Source organism: Glycine max, chromosome 10 (genome assembly GCF_000004515.6).
Source record: "Glycine max cultivar Williams 82 chromosome 10, Glycine_max_v4.0, whole genome shotgun sequence".
Classification (NCBI taxonomy): Eukaryota; Viridiplantae; Streptophyta; class Magnoliopsida; order Fabales; family Fabaceae; genus Glycine; species Glycine max.
In genome coordinates, this window is record NC_038246.2 from 7,226,737 (window position 1) to 7,248,626 (window position 21,890).

At 30.0% G+C, this 21,890-nt stretch overlaps 1 protein-coding gene and 1 pseudogene across 1 annotated transcript; both read left to right on the forward strand.

The window, feature by feature from the left end:
* Window positions 1-7,831: 7,831 nt before the first annotated feature.
* On the forward strand, window positions 7,832-9,300 carry LOC106794724 (shaggy-related protein kinase theta-like; annotated as a pseudogene).
* A 3,672-nt stretch (window positions 9,301-12,972) lies between these two features.
* On the forward strand, window positions 12,973-14,051 carry LOC100815684 (protein BIC1). The gene has a single exon (XM_003535583.5). It carries the CDS (start codon window positions 13,210-13,212, stop codon window positions 13,750-13,752), a length of 543 nt encoding a protein of 180 aa, XP_003535631.2. The 5' UTR covers window positions 12,973-13,209; the 3' UTR covers window positions 13,753-14,051.
* The last annotated feature ends 7,839 nt before the right edge of the window (window positions 14,052-21,890 follow it).

The following is a 21,890-nucleotide window of genomic DNA, read 5'->3' on the forward strand; positions in this document are numbered from 1 at the left end:
GATGTTTTCACTCTTGCCTTTTACCACTCACTCCCTAAGTTCCTGGATGAATCAAATTAGACACACAAGGTAATATAATAGGAAAGATTTAGATAACATATTAGATTTGATTGGACAACAAATTAGATTTGATTTGGATAACCGAATTGATATGGATAACATATTTAATTTGGATAACAAATAGAAGAAACAAGGAAACTACTTAATCACAAAAGAAGAACAGAACAAAATTAACGAAGATGACATGTAAACTTCAAATGGTCATAACTTTTGCTACGGTTGTTCGTTTGAGGCCCACTATATATCAAAACGCTTAGAATTCATAGGAGAATCCAGATAAAGGGATTTGGTCCATGATTTTCTTGCCAAAAAAATGCCTATAACTGCCTCAATTTCGTGTTCAAAGATCAAACACCCACTTTCTTTTTTCTTTCTTTCTTTCTTTCTTCTTTTCTTCTTTTTTCTTTTCAAAATTTCTACAAATTTTTTTTATAATGCTTTCTTTTCAAATTTGTCTAGGATAATTTAGGAAATTCGTTTAATAATCAAATAGGCACATAGATTCAAGAGCCCACTCAACCCCTAAATTCTTCCAGTAAGCCCAATTATCCTCAAACAAAATTTGAAACAAAGTTCAAACAATTTTTTTTACACAAAGTCTAAAAGAAACAATAAACAAGAACAAGAACGTGACAAGAACAAGAATGAAAAACAAGAACACAACAAGACGCAAACAAGAACACAAATAACAGAACAAGAACAAAACACAAACCTGGACAAATTACAAAGAAAAAGTATTGGATAGGATAGAACCTGTATCAAGAGCCGAAGCTCTAATACCGGATGATGTGATCCTTACTAGGAGCGGGTCACTTGATACAGGTTACGGATTTTTGGATGACCCCACTTCCAAAGAGGGAAGATAAGTCAGGGTAGACGCCACAAGGATTACCTTAATAAGTCTGAGATTGGTTCAACAAGGAACCCAGAGAGAAGCTCTCACAAAATTTTATCAAATGTCAAAAGTCTCTTTATTGAAAACGAAATCCATACATATAATGTATCTGAACAAAAAAAATAGAAATAGACATAGGCCTTTAAATCAGTTTGGGCCAAAATTACAATGACAAAATTATAAATAAAAATAGAACATATTGGCATGGGCCTTCAAATTAGTCTAGCCCTTCAGCAACGATTAATATGCTTAGTAGTGCCTCTGCTTCTGGGCTTTCATCCTTCTCCACTTGGGCCTTATTAAGTATGTCTGCTACCATTTGTTGGAGGATATCCACTGACTGTTTGGTCCTACTCCTGGTCATAGGTCCCTGTATTTGGGCAGTTTCAGGATTCTTATCAAGCGTTATGCAACAAATACACTAGACTTAAGCCTACATGCAATGTGGTACAATTTTTCAATGAAAATCCTCGTCGAGCGCCTAGGAGTACATGACGAGACATGTCTCACAATGGATAAATCAGGTCACTCCTACTAAGTGAAATCATAGGGAGACTAGTCAGGATCACTCTGTTTTACGAGAATGCTCCAACCATATGAGATCAACATAGGCTTAAAGGAGCCCTCAAACCAAGTGTATTTACCCCCAAGGCCTAAACTTCGAGAATCCATCAGAGCTTCTCCCTCCTAATTCAAGTCCAACCCTGAAAATAGTTTAACACACAGACTCTACCTATGAACTATGTAATGCACACAACTACTCAATTATTTTCAAAATCTCAATTATTTTCCAAAATTATTTTAACTCATCGGGCCTCAAGTGATTAACTCGTCGGGTTCCCACCATGGAACCCATCATAACTCATCGCACATTAACTTGTCGTCCTTAAAGGGTCTTACAGTTATGTGATTGCATAATTCATAACTCACAATTCATCGCATACTTCAATTATACTCATATATCATGTTATACATTCATAGCAATAAATATAAGACACAATCCAATATGTATACATCGACTCAAATAATTTTCAAAATCATATCAAAGCAACATTATAACATTTTCAATGTCAATTAATTAATAATATAAATTCTAGGTAGTATATTTGCACTAACCAAATCAAAACATTAAGTATAAAATACTGATATGTACCCCTAAGTCTTGATTAACTAACTAAAAAAATATTTAACTAATAGGTAAACATGTATTATAATAATAAAATATATCTAACTTCGAAGCTTATAAATATATTTACATGTAACGAATATATACAAATATATATATATATATATATATATATATATATATATATATATATATCTCACCCGCAAGAACTTGCATGAATATTTCCACTGCTGCAAAACCGTTTGCCAATTTAATATCTCCCATGATTAACATATTAAACATGTATATATTGCACCTTGAAAGAAAATCTCTAACGTATCAATATATTTACTGCTGCAATCCATTTACCAATATAATATGCCTAATGATTAACGTATTAAACATATATATTACACCTTCAAGGGAAACCTCTAATGTATCAACATATTTACCGCTGCAAATCCATTTACCAATATAATATGTACAATGATGGTACAAAAGTTGTGCCTCGACAGATGCAATTTGATGCCATAATAATTCATATTCACATATCTAATAATACAAAGGTTACATGAATTGAGAGGCAAGCGATGATAAACAAATTAGACTGTTAAAACATTTGAAAAACAACTCATATATTTATCTAACACACATGCAGACATATTGTTAATTTTTATAACCAAAGGACACAGGGGCGTGATAAGAATTATTCATACGAAAAATCAATTTGAGGTTTGACAATTCACCTAAGTTTTGCAAATGAAATCAATGTAATAGGTCGTAATGACAATTAAAGCGTATATAAAAAAAATCGTATAACTCCATATATATATATAATTATTATATAATTTAAAATTTGAAATCAAAGCTTGAAACATATGTAAATAAATCAAATTTGCACGAGTGAAATTCAACCACAATGACAAGTAAAAAATTTAGAAAAAATAGAATTTAATTTCAAGAAAAGAAACAATCCAAAATAATCCAGAATTGATCCTCTAGGAATCCTAGTACATGTTCCTTCTAATCCCCAACGAGTAACTCATCATTTACCTTGATATAGTCGCTCAAACATTCTCCGTGTGGCGTTTCTGATGCTCTCTAGAGCTCCTCCTCTAGTTACTCCGTTAGGGTTCTTATGCGTTAGAAAAAAAGAGAACAAAAAATAAAGTGAATAGAAATAGGTGAGAATAAAAATGTTTTGTTTAATAGAAATAAAGAAAAAAAATAAGAAAAAAAGTATTTAATTACAACAATTGATTCAACTGTGCAGGAAAATCTATAAAAGCATTTGTGTGAGCAATGTGCAGCGCATAATCATTTTTTGCAATTATGTGCATGTTTGGATAAGTATGAGTAAAATAATTTTGAATTAAATTAATTTTGGTTAAAATTGATTTTAAAGTGATTTGATTTATATTTGAATTTTTTTTATAGAATCAAATTAAGAGTAAAATTTAATACAATTTTTGTGATTCAACCCAAAAGCAAGCATAATTAATTTTTCCGTGTGTGGTGTATAATCCAATTATTGTTTTAAAAATAATCAATTATTGGATATCCGAAACTAAATACCTATGGAATTCGATTTTTCCCAAGCAAGGGCTAGCGGAAGGTGGTCCGAGGATCAGAACTAGCTCTGGTTCCATCTTAGAGTGTATAATGTGAGAAACCTAACTCAACCCCAAAAACTAGCTCAAGGGATGAGGGTTGCCCCTCACTTATATATTCTAATGTGAGATTACTTTTAACCGATGTGAGACTTGAATATTTCCCGGTCCTTATATTACATTTGTTAGATACCCATACATAGATTGTTTTAGCTTAGTAGTTTTGAGTTTGATTTTTAGTTATACAAGTGTATTCAATGCTAAAAAAAGTTTTAAGTGTATAATAATTTTATTGATTTGAACAACATTATGTCTTTTATATATATATATATATATATATATATATATATATATATATATATATATATAATCTCTTAAAAAATCCAACTTAAAAAAAATTGTAGTGGCCATGAAAAAGATCCAGCAATTTGCATTAGTTGATTTTTATTTTTATTTTTTAGTTTTTTTGAGGGGCATTAATTGGTTTTATCAACTATTATTTAGAAGGAAAAAGAAAAGGTAAACAATACTAATACCAAGAAGGCAGGAATACTGTACAGGCCCAGCAAGACGCCAAGACCTCTAGTCAAAATCTTTGATACAATGCCACTATGCTGAACATTTTTCTTTTCTTCCTTAAAGTTTGGTGTCTGTGTATGCATAAAATTTGGATTGTATATTTCATTGAGAAGAAAAGGCATGAATAATAATATTTTTATTTAATTAAAGAAAAGGAGGAAAATCTGTTTATTTTTAAATCAAATTTCTTTTCTTTAATATAAATTTTAAGCTTTCCGATCCCTAATTTTCTTTCCCCTATGGCAAATATAGGGGCATTGAGAAGCAGTCATGTCATGAGTATTGACGTAATAGGTAGGGCAATGGAGGAGACAACCCACGTGTAATGTATGGTCACTAAACATCTTGGTTTGCATCAAGCCAGTGACAAAGGGGCTGCATCACCTTGTTATTCTCCATAATGCGGTTCAGTCAATCGGGACGGTGACGCATTAATCCACCCTCTATGTCTTGTTAAAGAATGCAAACGACAAATAAATCTCTTGTATTTTCAACAATTTATGTCTTCATATGTTATTTACATTGACATATAAGGAGTGCATATAGGTTGTGTTCTTCTAACAATGATTTTTATACGTAACAGTCAGAATTTGATTCCCTAATGATATACTTAAGAGAGATGATTGTTTACTTGTTTGGTAGGATAGAAAAGAGAAAGAAAGAGTTAAAGGAAAGAAAGAAATTATTTTTAAAATGACATAATTATCTTTAAGTAAAAAGAGGTATAATAAAGAGAATAAAAATATAAAAATTAAATATTACATCAAAGTTTAAGATAAATTTAAATATTTATTTTTATCTATTAATAAAATAAAAATAAAAATTATTTATTTGTAGTTAATGTTTGTACTATATAATATAAAGAAAAAAAATAAATTATCAATAGAAAAAAATAACAAAAACCCAAAATAAATTTAACAATATTAATAAATTTCAGAATTATTTATTTAATTATATAAAACAAAAATAACACTTTTTATAAAATATAATTTATTTTTTATAATCATAAATGATATAACTATCCTTTTATCATCTTCATTCTTTTTTTTATTATTGTTTCTTTCAAATTTGGAGAGAGAAAAATCTTGAAGTGGAACCTACATTATATTTTTTTTCTTCTCTTGTTTTCTTCTCTACCAAATGAAGTAAAAGTTTTTTATGGAAAATGTTAAATGTTCACTCCATTTTAGGGTGAATTAGGGTGGAAGGAAGAGTGAGAGAAAAAGAGAAAAATATAAGGTAGGTAGATAAATAAAAGGTTGTAATATTTACAATTAGAGTAGTGAGCGCAAGTAATAACATTTAAGCATCTTTTAATGATAAATTAAAAGACTAAACTATACTAAGAAATTGAGGAAGTTATATCCTTTATAAACATTATCTTGATAGTTATATAAAATAAATGTATTATGTAAATTTCTATTAAAAAAATTAATTATTATTTTCACTTTTATATATATATATATTATTTATAATTTTATCAATAATTAATTTTTACCAAAAGAATTTATAACTGACCGATCTTTAGTAGAGTTTACAATTCTCAACCAATTTTTTATTATCTTTGGCAATTACTAATTTCCTCTAAGAAATCTAATCTTAGCTACACTGAGATTAATGTAATTAATAAATATTTGAAATCACTTAAAATGTACTGGCTCCATATTGTAACAAGTGTCTTACTAAAAAAATCCCAAAATGAGTACTATTTCTTATTCTTATTATAAGGTGAAATTAACTAATTCATCCTATTTTTCTAAAACATGAATGTGTCCTATTTTTTAAAAAAAAAAACACAATAAATTTGTCCTTTTTTTTTTTCCAAAACTATCATTTGTGAATAAAACTTACAAACATTATTATAAGTTCTCAGTGTCACATCATTCTAAAACCGGCTTTCATGAAGAATATTTTTGTAAAAAAAATAATTAATACAAAAGATATTTTAAATTAAACCTTATAAAAAAGATCAAGTCATACCTTTTATTTGATCTTATAATAAAGGCTGGAGCTAATATCATTTTAGCTTTTTAATCTAATATTAATTATTTTTTCCATATTTATACCCCTAATAATATTGTTTAGGATATTTTTGAACCATATGTTTCTAGTAAAAATAAATAATAATAAGATTAATTTCATAAAATTGTTGCATTCTTTTATTTATTTATTAAATTAAATTTTTTCGAGAAAAAAAATTAGGACGACACTTATTATTATGAAATGGAAGAAACATGATAAATAATTGTTATATTCTAACATAATAAATATTTTGAATAAAAAGATATTTTTCATTTCTCTAACTAATACCCTAAATTAAGATAGTGTTGGCCTGTTGGGTGTCCCCATCTCCACGAAGAGCTTAACACTTCCAAGCCTCCAAATTGCTTGAGTGGCATGCAATGAGTTTCTAATTTCTAAAGAACCAGCACACAAGGTATATACCAATTTCTAAGTGAAACCTAGCCTCCCTAATTGTGTGTGTAGTGTAAATGTAACCACGTTGCCTTGACGTTGTGGTTTCATCGACTGATTAAGTGAATTTTGAATTAATTGGAAAATTAGCAACGTTTCATGTTCGTGCAAGCTTCCTTCAGCTTTACCAAGTTATTATTGTGCTGGCATATGCCTAGGTTATTTTGTTTGGATCCTGTAGATGCTATGTGTGGGATTTGACGTTTTAATTGTCTGTTATTCCCACTACTAGAAATATAATTTTTTATGACACCTATTCTATGACAGTTTTCTTGGAACTGTCTTAGAAAATGAAACAGTGGCATTTTTGTAATTATTGTAATGAAAAATGCATGCCTTTTACGACACACGTTCTAAGACGGTCCCTGAAAACTGCCTTAGAATGTTACATCTAATAAAATTTACGACGGGCTTTAATAAAAAAATCGTCTTAATTATGCTGAAAAAACAAATAAAAGCCCTATATGCGCAACGAGAAGTAGCCATAACTCAAGCTCGACCCTTAGGGCAATCCCTTTCTGTCATCTCCTCGAGCTTCTTCTCACTCCAATGTCGGTCGATGCGTATGTTGAAGGTGTTGTATAGTTCAGCGGAGGCCACCTTGCGGCGCTGGGCGTCAGCCTTCTCGGGCTTCTCCTCGATGTCGTCTTTCTTGCGGATTTGGTCGCGCATATCGTTCTCGTTCTTGACGATGAGCTTCTTCTGCTCGTGGCGGTTCATGCCGGCGCGAAAGCCGCGACTGAAGAGGAGGTGGGCCTCGTGGGGGATCTGGTAAATGGAGTTCATGACCGCTCCCTCTCTTTGTTGTGGCGTTTGGCTTCACGGTCCCGATCATGTGCCCTCTCACGCTCGCACGCATTCTCTATCTCTGTCCCGGTCTTGGTCACGATCACCGTCCCAGTCTCGGTGGTCTCTGTCGCAGTCGGAGGAGGGCTTGGGATTGGATGAGTGGTTGTGGGTGAGGAGCTATTCCTGGCGGCGCTTCTAGTTGACGATGTCTTCCTGGCGGCGCTGGAAAGCCAATTGCTCATGTTGGGGTTTGGTTAAGAACACTGACTTGGCGATTGAGACAGGAGCAGCGACGTCGTCGTTTGAGCGTTTCATGATATGAAACAAGTGATTGATAGATTAGATAATAGAGAGAGAGATCGCTTGGGTAATTGTAGGAGGGGAGGGGAGAAAAGTGAACGTGCAAACACCAAACCACTTCCAGACACTTTTATTGAACCTCCACTACCTTCTCCGCAATCAGACACTTGTCTTCTGCGAATGCTTGACCATACTAATGTTCTCAGACTAAAACACTGTTTCTATTCAACGACTGAGAAAGATGATTTGTACCTTAACCTAGTTTTGGAGTATGTACCTGAAACTGTCTACAGAGTTTCAAAGCACTATGTCAGAATGCACCAACATATGCCTATCATTAACATGCAAATGTATACATACCAGGTAAACTAGAAATTTTAAATTGATTGACCTTTTTCTATTTATTTTTGGTTATAAGTTTCCCTGATCATGCTTATAGTATTCAGTTATTTACTTTGAGCTTATTACTTTTGTGTTGTTATTGATTGATCTTGCCAACACTCTCATAGATATGTCGGGGTTTAAATTATTTGCATCATGTGATTGGAGTCTGTCTTCGGGACATCAAACCCCAGAATCTATTGGTAAGATTTTATTTTCCTTAAAATTTCCTTGTTTGTGAACCATATTTAATTTATTTCTTGCAAACACGAGAAATGATTATTCCCAGTTTGATGCTTAATACCATTAATTAAATCAATTGATCAATATGAAATATGCATGGTAAACCTCATTTAAATCTTGCCTGGCGGCAGATGCTTGTAAGTTATAAATCTACCATGTTATTGCTTGGAAGAATTAATAACTAGACAGTAAACTGTGCCACATTTTGTTTATTTTGTTATTCTCTATGGAAGGATTTACCAGATCTTACTGTTTAATGTATGGTTTGCGAGTGATTAGTTCTGCTCATTGTAGATTTTAATATTTTTTTTGTAATGATTATTTTGACATAGTATATATTGCTTGGAATCCTTCTTTTATAATACCAAAGTGTTTTGAACTCATGATGTGATTGCATGTCACAGGTTAATCCCCATACTCATTAATTAAAAGTATGTGATTTTGGGAGTGCAAAGATGTTGGTAAGTTTATTTTCGTTTTTCCTTATCAATTTGAAAGTTGTACAATAGTTTGTGCCTAAGCTTCTGATACTATTGTGCTATAGGTGCCTAGCGAACCCAACATATCGTATATATGCTCATAGTATTATAGAGCTCCGGAACTTATAGTTGGTGCAACAGAATACGCAACTGCTATTGATATTTGGTGTGCTGGTGACGAGAAAGTTTCGAGCAAGAGTAATTTTGTTGGTGATGTTAATCTAAGTTCAGAATCTGGTATTGTTTCTAAGTCAAGTGTTTTTACCTGCTAAATGTTGTTGCTCAATATATTGTTTGTAATTTCTATTTTCTGCTAAATACGAGCAGGGCATTAGTCCATCAAACATTCTTGCAATGACATTTACTATAGCAGTTGCTTCTTAAATGAAAGAACGCATAAGAGCTATAGCTGGGAAGGCAACAGCTAAAGAACTTACTATCAGTACTTTCATTCATTTTCCTTGCAGCTTTGTCGTTCACATGGAGAAAAGTATGTTGCTGTGAATTTGATTCAGATTTTCACTTTAATTTGTCCTCAATCTACTGATTAAAGGATACAACTCATGTCCTTTTTTTTCTTGTGAAGTTGTAGTTTATTTCCTTGCTATTTAAATGTTAATTGTGTCGTTTATCATAATTCACAATCCATCTATCAATTCAAAAACTGATAACTCATTTATATAATTAGTTTTGAATATATTTTGTTGATTTGTTCCCATGAATATCTTAGCATCTTGAGATTAAGTTAGCAGAAATAAAATAGCTAGTTTAAGGACATTTTTGTATATTTAAATTTAAAAGATAATGACATCCTACATTTTAAGAAGCAATAAATTTCATTTGGTACATATAATTCAGATGGAATAGCTTTTGGGAAAAAAATGCTAATTTAACTGCAATGTTTATAAGTTGAATTAGAAGAACGAAAAATTCTTCACCAGATTCTTTTCTAACTCTATTTCTTATGTCATATTATGTGACTAGTATAGTACATGGTTTCCTCAATTGTGCTAGCAATAATAGCTTTGACACTGTAATATTGCTAAACTATTCTGCTTTCATTCTTTCACTTGCATGTGGTCAAAATAGTCTACAGAGTTTCATCTTCTTTAACTTCCAACCTAGATCAGACATATTATGTGACAAATGAAACAACACATCATGATTTGAAGATAAAGGAAAAAAAGGGGGGAAAGGAGCAGAAGGACAAGGATCAGTGATGTCTGGAGTTAGAAATGTGAGGGTAAAATTCTTCACAGTTACCTCTAACACCCCTGTAACACAATTACACAATTGAGGAGAGTTGTCTAGGAAGGTACCTTTGTAGATTAATTTATGTGTTTCTACAATCATGCTAGAGGAATCTAAATATATTGTTTGAACTTGTTACATTATCTGGTTAGAAAATTGAGGCCACAATAGAGGTCCGATCCATAAATTTTGTATACTACGCATGCATGTGTGTATTGTATTTATCATACTTTCTATTCCTCCAAATCTTTTGGATTGATGGAAAGCCAATAGTAGAAGCTATGATAGCACACAAAAAATAAAAAAAAAAATCAAATTCTAAGTCGGTTATGCAAAAACTGTCTTAGAATGACACAGTGGTTATACGCATAACCGATACAAAAAGCCACACACATTCTAAGTCGGTTATCCAAATAATCGTCTTAGAAATTAAAAATCGGCGTTATATAAACCACCATATTTTACAACATCCCTATTTAAGACGGGTGAAAACTGTCGTAGAATGGCCCCAATAGCCAACTTAGAAAGACTTATTTGTAGTAGACTCCCAATTTTATATGGAACCAAGTATAATATTATTTGTCCCCATGCTTGGATTCTAGCATTTTTTTTAAACATTATTGTTAACGAATTTTTTATACGATGATCTAATCATAAATTATAATATATGTAAAGTTTATTAACATGTGAATTTCTTAATCAATTTTGATCTCTTTGTAAGTTTAGGTTGACTTTTGAATGATAAACTTATGTGAAACACACATATTGAAATATATGACATAGTATAGGATCTAATTTTATAGTCAGATAAAAGGACATTTTGGTCACTAAAGTGTATAGCATTAGTTTTTGAAAGTAAGAAAGTTGGAAAATAATTCTTGAAAATACAAGTTATTTCATCTAAGTCCATAAACTTTTCATTTAAGTTTCCAAAATTAAATAAGTTGATAAGTGATTAAAAATATAATAAATAAAAATATTACATATGACTATCTCATTAGACTCTTTGTTGGCCTCAAAAGTTTATAAGCTGACAACATAATTATGTCATCAAATAACACTATTACTTGACAATAACAACTAAGACAAAAAAATTAATGAAAAGTTATCATGCTAAATTCATAGAAAACATAAGGAGTGTGAGTGAAAGGGAGGAGTGTCCAATGTTACATAAGAAAATAAATTAGATTTTTCTGTAGGACTACAAAATGAACAGGTGAGTTTTTTTTTTGGGGGGCATCCTATTGTTTGCCTAAAACTATTACTTGTTGTCTAAGAAATTTGTGAAGTTTATTTTTATTTACATGGGGATAAATGGATATCTAGCTTGTTTTTCGCTCATTTGTTATTATTTATCATCTTTTCCAACTTTACTCTTCTTTCTTGATTTCATCATCTTTTAAAGTCTTCTGTAAGCTAAAAAAAACTAGTTATGATACAAAAATAGTTTTTGTCTTTCTTATACAAACCAACTATTATTTTGTCTTATTGCAACATATTAAAAAAAGAGTAAATTACATAAATCTTCTCTTTCGGAGGTTGAGTTATTACACCTAATATTCTTCCATTTTATACATTATTTTTACCCTCGTCACCACCATTGTAACAACGTCTATTCTTCATTAGTTTTTCTAATAAAAACATAAAAAATAACTTTATGTAAATTAGTAGTTAATGTTAGGATTGAGTGACATTTCTCGGGTTGAGACTTGTTGGACTTCGATGCCGAAAGCTCCCAAAAGAGGACTTCGATGCATCATTGTAATAACAATTCAATGACGTTAGGGGGACAAGGGGTGTTACTATTATGAGACCATAAAAAATTAGAGAGTTTTGTGTAGATTGAAAAAATGGAAGAGTATTAGATATAATTTGTGTAAACTTTAGAGGGGTGTAATTAACTCTAAGAAAAATGATCTTTTGAAGCTTAGATCCTTTAAAGTTTGAGTTTTGGTTAGAACCATCTAAATTATTGTATACTAGTATTCAATTATGAATCTCATGTTTATTTTTATAAGAAATTAATTGTAATATACATTAATAGTGTAAAGATCCTCTATACTACGTTCTATTCAATTATAAATGAATCATCTTATATTAATCATTTTAAAAATCATATTTAAAATAACTTTTAAATAACTAATTTGTGTAAAAATTTATAATCATATTTAAAGTCATATAAAATCAAACTCTTACCATAATTGATCACACATATTGTTCAAGCTATTAGTTGGTTAATATATTAGTCCATTAATAAGTTAATTTATTAACTAAAAGTATCAATTTAATTTAATTTTTTTATTCATAAGAATCAAAAATAATTATTATAAATTTATAAAAATTCATATATTTTACTCAATCAGTTCAGTTAAATTATATTTAATTTGAATCTGCAATACCAAGCAAGAATACTAAAAAAGAAATTCTTCAAAAAAAAATTAAACAGAAAAAAAAATCTATAAAAAAAGTCTCTTCTATATCAATACGTGATATACATTTATATCTTTCAATTTTAAGTTAAAATATTATAATTTTCATGCCCTACCAAAATCAAATCTTGCATCCTCATTGATTGAATCGAAAGCCAGGAATAGTCTATACTGTTTTGCAGATCAACATCAACCTCACAATCCTTGCAAAAATCCAGCCAAGGAATCGTTCGCCCCCTTCCACTCTCTTTCTTTTATTATTTCTTTTTCCTATGTAATTTTTCCCAATTGGTTAATTTGTGTACTTTGCAAGCAGGAACTAACTACACTAAGCCACACATTATAAGAATCCCACCTCAAACAAGACACGTACCTTTGTCACTTACCATACAAATGAAGAGTCTCCAAGTGGGTGACGTGTGAACTAATTTCCCACCCATATCATTGCTTTTTTTCACCCACCCAATAACACACTACCAAGCTCTAAAATCTTCTCCTTTCCACATAAAAAAGATTGCAATAGAGAAAGAAAGAACAAGACCACATCTATAGCACACAGAATCACCAAAACAGCCACAACACAACACAAAACTCTGCTATATTCCTCTTTTGCATGAAAGAGAAAACCCTCTCAATGGCTCACCAATATTCCTCCTCTAATGAATCTGATAGCCAGATCATTCCTCCTCAACCATTCAAATTGAAGAAACCCCACCAACCCAAAGGCAAACAAATGGGGCAAGAACAAGAAAACGAGTCTCAGTATCTCGAGGAATTAGTCTCTGACTCTCGGCCACGAAAATATAGTGGCAAAGATAATAACAACATACTTGGGCAAATCCCATCTGCTTCGAAAATCCACAACAAGGTGGAAATTGCATTGGATCACAATGCTACAAAAGAAGGAATCACAAGTGTTGAAGGTGATCATCAAGATAGTGGACGTGAGAAGTTGAAGAGGCATAGAGTGGAAGTTGCTGGAAGGGTTTGGATTCCTGACATATGGGGACAAGAGGAGATCTTGAAGGATTGGATTGATTGCACAGCATTTGATGCTCCTTTGGTTCCAAGCAGAATCGTTATGGCACGAACGGCTTTGGTTGAAGAAGGTAGAAGAGCCACATCGGGTGGATTGAGAATCGAGAACAGGTGTTGAATTTTTTTCATCAATGTTTTATTACTATGTGGATTATTCAGTTTATTCGGTGACAAACCATATATTAATTGTTATTGGTTATGTTATGAAGAATGTTTTGTTAATCCTATGATGATGTTTTCTTTTGGGTATATATGTATACATTTACATATCCTTCGTTATTTGATGATTTTGGAAGCGTTTGATACCTCAACAAAAATAAGAAAAAAATATTAGACTACTTCCAAAATCTTGAACCTTAAACGAGTGTACAAAGCCACATTAGTTCAATTAATTCACCTATACTTGTCTTTGTTGTCTCTTTTCTGAGTATATATAATCGTTGACTTCTTTGCTTTGTGTGGGGACTAATTTGTTCAAACACCAGCTTTACCTTTGGCAATAATAAGGTATTTTTTTGCACGTGCTTTCGAATTCATCGCAGGTAGTTAGATTAATTTGCCTACTTTTATTTATTTACAAATGAAATATTATAATTAATTAATAAGTTTCTGGTGTGACTGCCCGCGAATTTTTTAAGACAAAATTCGATCGTAAAATTTCTAGATTATAGCTTCCTATGATTAATAATAGATATTTTTAAGTAACCTTCCCACCTTAGACAAATAATTCTCGTATAATTTTTTATTTGGGTAATTAATCAATTCAAGAGTTTTCATAGATCCCATGCCATATTTGAACCTATCCTTCAATGCTTTGAGATGATAGCAGTAAACATCAACATAGCTAGAGAGGATTTGGCAATCAATTCAATCACAGATAAATTAGTTTAAACTAGAATGTTTCATTCATTTCATAGCTATTTTAATTATAAGTCTAAACAATTTTTAACATAAAATATAAATATATAATAAAAATATTATTATTCTTTGGCAATAGAGAATATATAATTTATTTTATTGAATGAAAGTTAAGTTAAAGAGGGAAAATTATATAAAAAAAAATATTTGTCAATTTTTTATGTCGATTAATTTGATTTAGTATGTCAGAATTAGATTGATATCACGATTGACTAATATTATAATCTTAAAATAGATTTTTTAATTTAATATAGTCTGTCAAGAATTACGATTTTAAAATTAAATTGATATTAACTTAATTAAGCAATAGTGTTTAAGTGGAATAAAAGATAAAAATAAATAAGAATATGATACTTAATGAAAGAGAAATTATGTGACTTAATGAGAAAAGAAATAATTCTTAAAAATACTTTTATTCAAGAATAAAAACTAAATTTTATAATGTAAGAATAGATGAAGATTCGATTTCAACCGAATTATGATGAATTTAGAAGCCCCGCTTTATAATATAGCAATAGAGTTTAATAATAAAAATCAAAGATTTAATACAAGAGTTTTAAAATGCTCAAAAAAGTATTTTTAAACAAGTTTAACCGAAGCCATAGTTCAATTTTTTTTAAGCAGCGCAGAAGCGCTAGCCATAGTTTAATAAAAAAAACTTCTTTATTCAAAAAAAAAAAAAAACTTCTTTCGTATATTTTTTATATTAAAGCAGCTGAAATAAGTTGCTTGTCAAATATGAAAAGTTTGAACAACTTTCAATATTGTGAATAACACACAAAATACAACAAAGGGATAATAAAGTTTAACTCTTTAAGTCATTCATTCAGTTCAACTTTGTGCCTAGAGTGACTTCCAAATTTTAAGAGAATCACAGAAACTAAGGAAAATTGAAATTTAACTACCAAAAATTTTATTTTATTTATTAATATACAATTATTTTAGTCTTTGCAAATTTGAGTTAATGTAAGTTTAGCTATAAAAGAAGATTTAATTAAGTTGAATGAGGTCATCTCATATTTGTTAGTTATTTTTATAAGAAAGATGCAAAATTAATGTAATGCGACTTTATCATTACAGTTAAATACCATTTTTATCTAATTTCTCTTTCATATTTAATATTGTCATTCTAAAAGGGTGTTATAGATTAAAATTTTAAAAGATTATTTTGCCTTAAAAACCTTTGGATTTTAAAAGACAAGAGTATTATAACTTTTAAGATTTTTTAAAAGACTTTTATGATTAAGATTTTATAGTTCAGATTTTAATGGATTTATAAAATATGAATTCATAAGATTTGAAAGGATATTATGAATTTTCAAGATTTAAAAAGATTTTATGAATTTTTTTAAAAATTTAAAATTATTGATAAAAATTCATGAATTGTTCTCACCTAATACTTTAAATAAAATTCATCCTATACAAAGAATCCTAAGCCTATTATATAATAAATCAATTTTTCCTAACATATTCAGAAACACAATATGTTCATTCTCATTCAATTATGTTAACTGTAGAAAATTATATACCGCAATGTCTGTAAGTAGAATGAATATTTGTAATCATTCTCACAATAAAGATCACATCAAATAAAAAGTATGTCCAACAATTGTTTCAAACCTCATTTATAGATGTACCAACTCATGTAAAAACAACATTTATATATTTATTCAGTTATATACAAATCAACTTCTCATGTTCCAGGACATGTTGTCTATATCACATGTTGTGAAGAATTGTAAAAACTTCTCATATCGCATTGTAATCAAGATGTCCCAAATTCAAAGAATTGTAAAGATCTCTCATATCACATGCTTCATGGCATGTTGTCTATGGGTCAAAAGAGTAAAAAAAATTATGAATGTCAATTGCTTTCTACAAAAAGACAAGGAATTATGTATGATGGAGAAAGAAAAGTATGCCAATTGACATAAAAAGAAAGAAAGAAAGAAAGAAAGTCTCATGAAATCTCAAGGATTTGAGTGGAATTATTTTATGTGTATTTTCTACTAAAAAGTCTCACAAAAGTCATTAACATTCATCATAAGAAAGAATCCATTGAAACTTATATACTTTTGAATTGTAGAAAACTTTTTTTAGAGTTATAAAAAAAAATATTAATTGAATATATACCAACGAATTTTATTGGATTTCTTGAAAAATCTTAATAATCTTGATTGAATATCACAATACTTGTTTCTATTATTTTAAATTTTTTATTAAATACCTTAAGATTTTTTTAAAATCCTTTCAAATCATGATTGAGTACAAGTCCATAAGGTCCCAAGTTACAATAGGTTCTAAGTTATATTCTTATTCTCATCATTTTACACCAAAAAGTTGTCATATTGTTTACTAAACACGAAAATATTTAAGTCCAACTAAATTATCTTATTTTTTGTCCTACGACTATTTTTTTTACGATTGTATAGGTACGAAGTAATTACTACCAAAAGTAATGTCTAATCTTTGTCGAGGACCATGAGCACACACAAGATGTGTATTCACCTCCCAACATGATTTATTTTATATCCAATATCAAAATTTGAACTTTGAACAACTTGTTTATGGGACACAAGCGTTACCACTTGTCAACTCTTGTGCTATCTTTTATCATCGGAAAAATATTTTCTCTACTCATATGATTGTTCCTCGCTCATCACCTGTAAAACAAAATACACACATTATCATAAAAAATGATTTCTACAAGCATTTCCTGATGCCAAATCATTAATAGTAACATCAACATCAATGTTTTTTTACATATCTTTCTCAATAGATAAAATTGTTAAACCAGTCAACCTTTCTTGTGACATTGATGACCTCAAGTAAGTTTTTATTAATTCTAGCTTTGAGAAACTCCTCTTGGTTGATGCTACAGTAACAAGCATGATTAATAAAACTCTATAAGCAATTGAAATATTTTGATAACAATATGCCACTTTAATAAACTAAAGAATTTCAAAGGCTGACATTAAGTTATCAAACAAAGTCACTTGCAATACATTAAATTCAAAGAAAAAATAATCTAAATCAACATCCAATAAATCACCATGAGAAAAGGTAGAGTGAATGTTAACACAACTTTCTCTCAAGTCATTGCCATCTAATGACTTTAACTTCTTTGAAGTAAACAAAAATCCAAAAATACGTTCAAAAGATTTTAATTGTTCAAATCTATTCTTTAAAGAAGTAATTGTCATCTCTACAACATCTAGAAAATAATTAACTCTAAATGACTCATCAGCTAACAAAATTTCTTCATCGTGATTATTTTCATCAATTTTTTTCCCTAATAACACAATGTTTTTTTTTTTGAAAGATAGGCCCCATATTCATATCAAGTGCAACACTTTTTAGCAGCATTCATACTAGATGTGAAACCATCATCTCTATACTTTAAAAAAGAAAAAACAACACCATTTCTAATTGTTTTACGGTAGTATCAAGCACATAGACTTAGATTGTAATTTCTTATTCACCATATTAATTGCGAATAAGATGTCATACCAAATAAACATACCAAGCAAAAACTCAAAACTCTCAAGTGCATTAACCAAACTCTCTGCTTCACTCTTTGACTTGGCATCATCATAAGATTTATGTAATTCCAACAAAGCCAAACTTAGTCAGGGATTATGAAACCTAATAGCTTTAATACTTTTAATTTGACTTTCCCAACTAGTGTTAGACAAAGATTTAATAGTTAAACCAAGAACATTATCAAGCAAAACTTTTCATCTTTTTGGAGAACTCAAAAGTAATTAATATATGCGTTGAACAACTCCAAAAAATAAAACAACTTTAACACAAGAATGCGCCATATCACTAGCAGTAAGATTAAGACTATGACAAACACAAGACATATATAATGCTCTTGGATTTATTTCAAGAAAACACTTTTGAACTCCTTGGTGTTTTTCTTTCATATTAGAACCACTATCATAACCCTGAACCCTTACATCATCAACTTAAGATCAAGAGACTTTAACACATCTTGTAAATCATTAAAAAGTCTTAAGCCAGATGTGTCATCCACTTTTAAAAATTCTAAAAAGTACTCTTCAACTTTTATTTCATTTGACATATTTACACATTGTACTATTAGAGTCATATGCTCTTAATAACTCACTTCAGGGGTACAATAACATTATGGGCCAAAAGGGATATAAACTCATTTTAAATTTTATGCCCAAGATAATGATAATGAATTTCATGATTTTCAATGCATCTAACATGATCTTGGATTATCACATCAAATTCTGCAATCATTTCAATTAATTCTAAAAAATTATTATTGTTATCTTGATATGATTTTTCATGTGATCCCCGAAAAACCAAATTATGTTTAGCAAAACATTTCACAGCTAGAAATATTCTAACTAAAACTTGTCTCCAACGTTCTTTCTCTTTCATAACCTCATGCTGCAAGTCTTTATCAATTGTTTGATTCTTATCCAATCTTTCTCTTAATTCATTCCAAGCATTTATATTATTCATATGCTTAATACTATTCTCATGTTGTTTAAGTCTCTCACTAATATGCCTCCAATCTTTAATGCCTTCATTTGCTATCAAAGTTTTGTAATTTTCAGATTTCAACAACACACAACAGAACCAATATACTTTGTCAACATGTTTGGAGTAAACATTTTTTATCACTAGTCTCGTCATTGCTCAACTTTCTAGAATAATAACCATATGAAAAAATGTCTAGAAGTGTTATACAAATGAAAAACAAGATTCATTTCACTTATGGGCCCTTTTTCAACTAAAATGTCCCTTGCTATGTTATCAAGATTATCCCAATTTCAAGGATCATATATATCTAATGAGGGAATTGATTGTTCTTCATCAATGCCAAAATTTTCATTATTGGATACATTTTTCACATCATTAGGCTCAATTGAATCATTAACTTCATCATTCTCAGCCTTGCATGATTTTCGTTATTCAAATATTCATTTAATTGGTTTAAATTTTCATGAGAACCTACATTCTTTAGAACAAATTTATCAATAGTTCCTCGTTGTGATTTTATCAACCCTTCCTCTTGTTTTTTTTTTTATTTTTTCACTTCAAGATAAATGCTTTTTAGGAGACATCTTATAAAAGATAAATCAAATAGTCAATTAACAAAAAAAAAAAGAACAATAGCACCCAATGGAAGTAGAAGTCGAAGTTGAATACTCTTTCACATGTTTGCTAATTCCAAAAGCTAAATTCAAACATTGTAAACATGATAAAAATGATATAAAATTAGTCACGATAATTAATGATATTAATGCAAGAAAAATTATAAATGGACTTGAAAGAAAAAAAAGATAAGTCTCATATAAGCAATATTCTTATTTCGACTATTGAGTGTTATGTTTTGCATAGGCTCCTTAAATTATATATTCACAAGATTGTTTCACTTTAAATTTTAAGCTGCAAAAAATAGTACCAAATCATGGCAAGCAGCAAGTACAACAATACCAATGCATCATTTGATCAATCCAACACCAATTATACAAGTCAAATTATAATATACATATACATATACATATACATACACACACACACACACACATACTAGAATAACATTATAGAATGAATGAATAGTAAATAACCTTCGAATTTCAAGCCTTGCGAGTTCAATAATCCTCTCGGTAATCTATAATTGTTGTGTGCGGCACTAGCAACAATGTTGTTCACGACCCTCTCCGCGATTTGGTCCTTCCCTCCTTGACTTGTTGGCTTAAGTTCAGAAGGAAATCACGATCTAGAGCACAATCCAAATGTCGTTGGCAATGATAGTCACTACTCAAACTCAATATAATATTAATAATTAGTGTATTACTCTTCCTTTTTTGGGGGGTTCTCCCCTCTGTAGTTCCTTGCTTTCCATACCTTTTATCAGAGAAAATATATTAGCATTTCCACAAAGCTAGAAATTGGTGCATGCTATTGAATAATTTAGTGGAAGTTCAATGTTCAATTGCTTGTAACCTTTAAATTTGAGGTTGGAATTTGGGAATTGCCATTGCGTGCGCTATATCGAGAAGTGGAGAAGAAGTTGAAAGGGTGAGTGGTGCATGGACTTTTTTTTTGTTGATTGATTAGTGTGTGAATTGATAAGCCATATTAAAATGATTTTTTTAACTATTACAACAAAACAAAACTTTGGGCCCCTTAAATTTATGGGCCTAGTGCAGGTGCACCTCTGAACATAGTTGAGGGTCGACCCTATATATATATATATATATATATATATATATATATATATATATATATATATATATATATATATATATATAAATATAAGAATATTTGATTTAACTTTTCTAAAAACTAAAAAATTAGAGGATAAGGTATAATTATAATTTCTTATATAAAATCATTTGCTGATTTTTTTTATATTTTAACTTAGGCACTAGGTAGTTTACCACAACTCATACAAACTACATAATTTAACATACATTTGATTGTATTTTATTACTATTTTAATTATTTATTTATTTTAGAAAATATACCATGTTTTGATAGGGCAAAACATTTTTACACTGTTATCTAATTAGAAATAACTATATATTGTAAGTACCCAAAGAGGTTGGCCTAGTGAAAGTATGTTACATTCACAAGGCATGAGAATGTGTACAGAAATACTCCACAAGGAGGTCCTTGGTTCGATTCTTGCGAAAGCATCTCCTTGAAGAATAAGTTTACACATGTCGTTCTAACCCTCAAGGATGTGAAGTTTCCTCTCCATACTTTTAATGCAAAAAAAAAAATATTTATACCAAATTTATTGACTTAAAAATAATCACCTTAAAAGTCATATCGATAACGAATTCTAATTAATTAACAGTGTAAAATTATTTTACATTATATAATAATTATAAATATACTTTAAATGAGTTATATCCAAAAACATTTAAGAAATTGATCCCTTATCATCATTTCTTAAAATCTTAGCATTCAAATTCACATTCTCCCAAATATGTTTAAACCATTGTGTAGTTCTAGGTATTGGGTTTCTAAATACTATGGGTTGTTGTTTGTGGCCAGTGTGGAAGACTTACACATGTGTGTTTTCCTTGAGAATGGGTAAAAACATCTTCATCTCGTGAAATGACAACCACCACCCTTGCCCCTGGGATGAATAAAATGCAACACAAATGGCACCATGGTCCTAACTTAGGGTTTTTGACCAAAATAGGTCAATTTTGCTAACTAAATACCATTTTGGATTGGTCTCCAAAGTATTTATTAGAGTGGGTGAGTTAAGTCACGTAAGATTTTGGGTGGTGTCAATTAACTCCTCTTCACCTAAGTGGTGCCACTCTACAAAGTGTC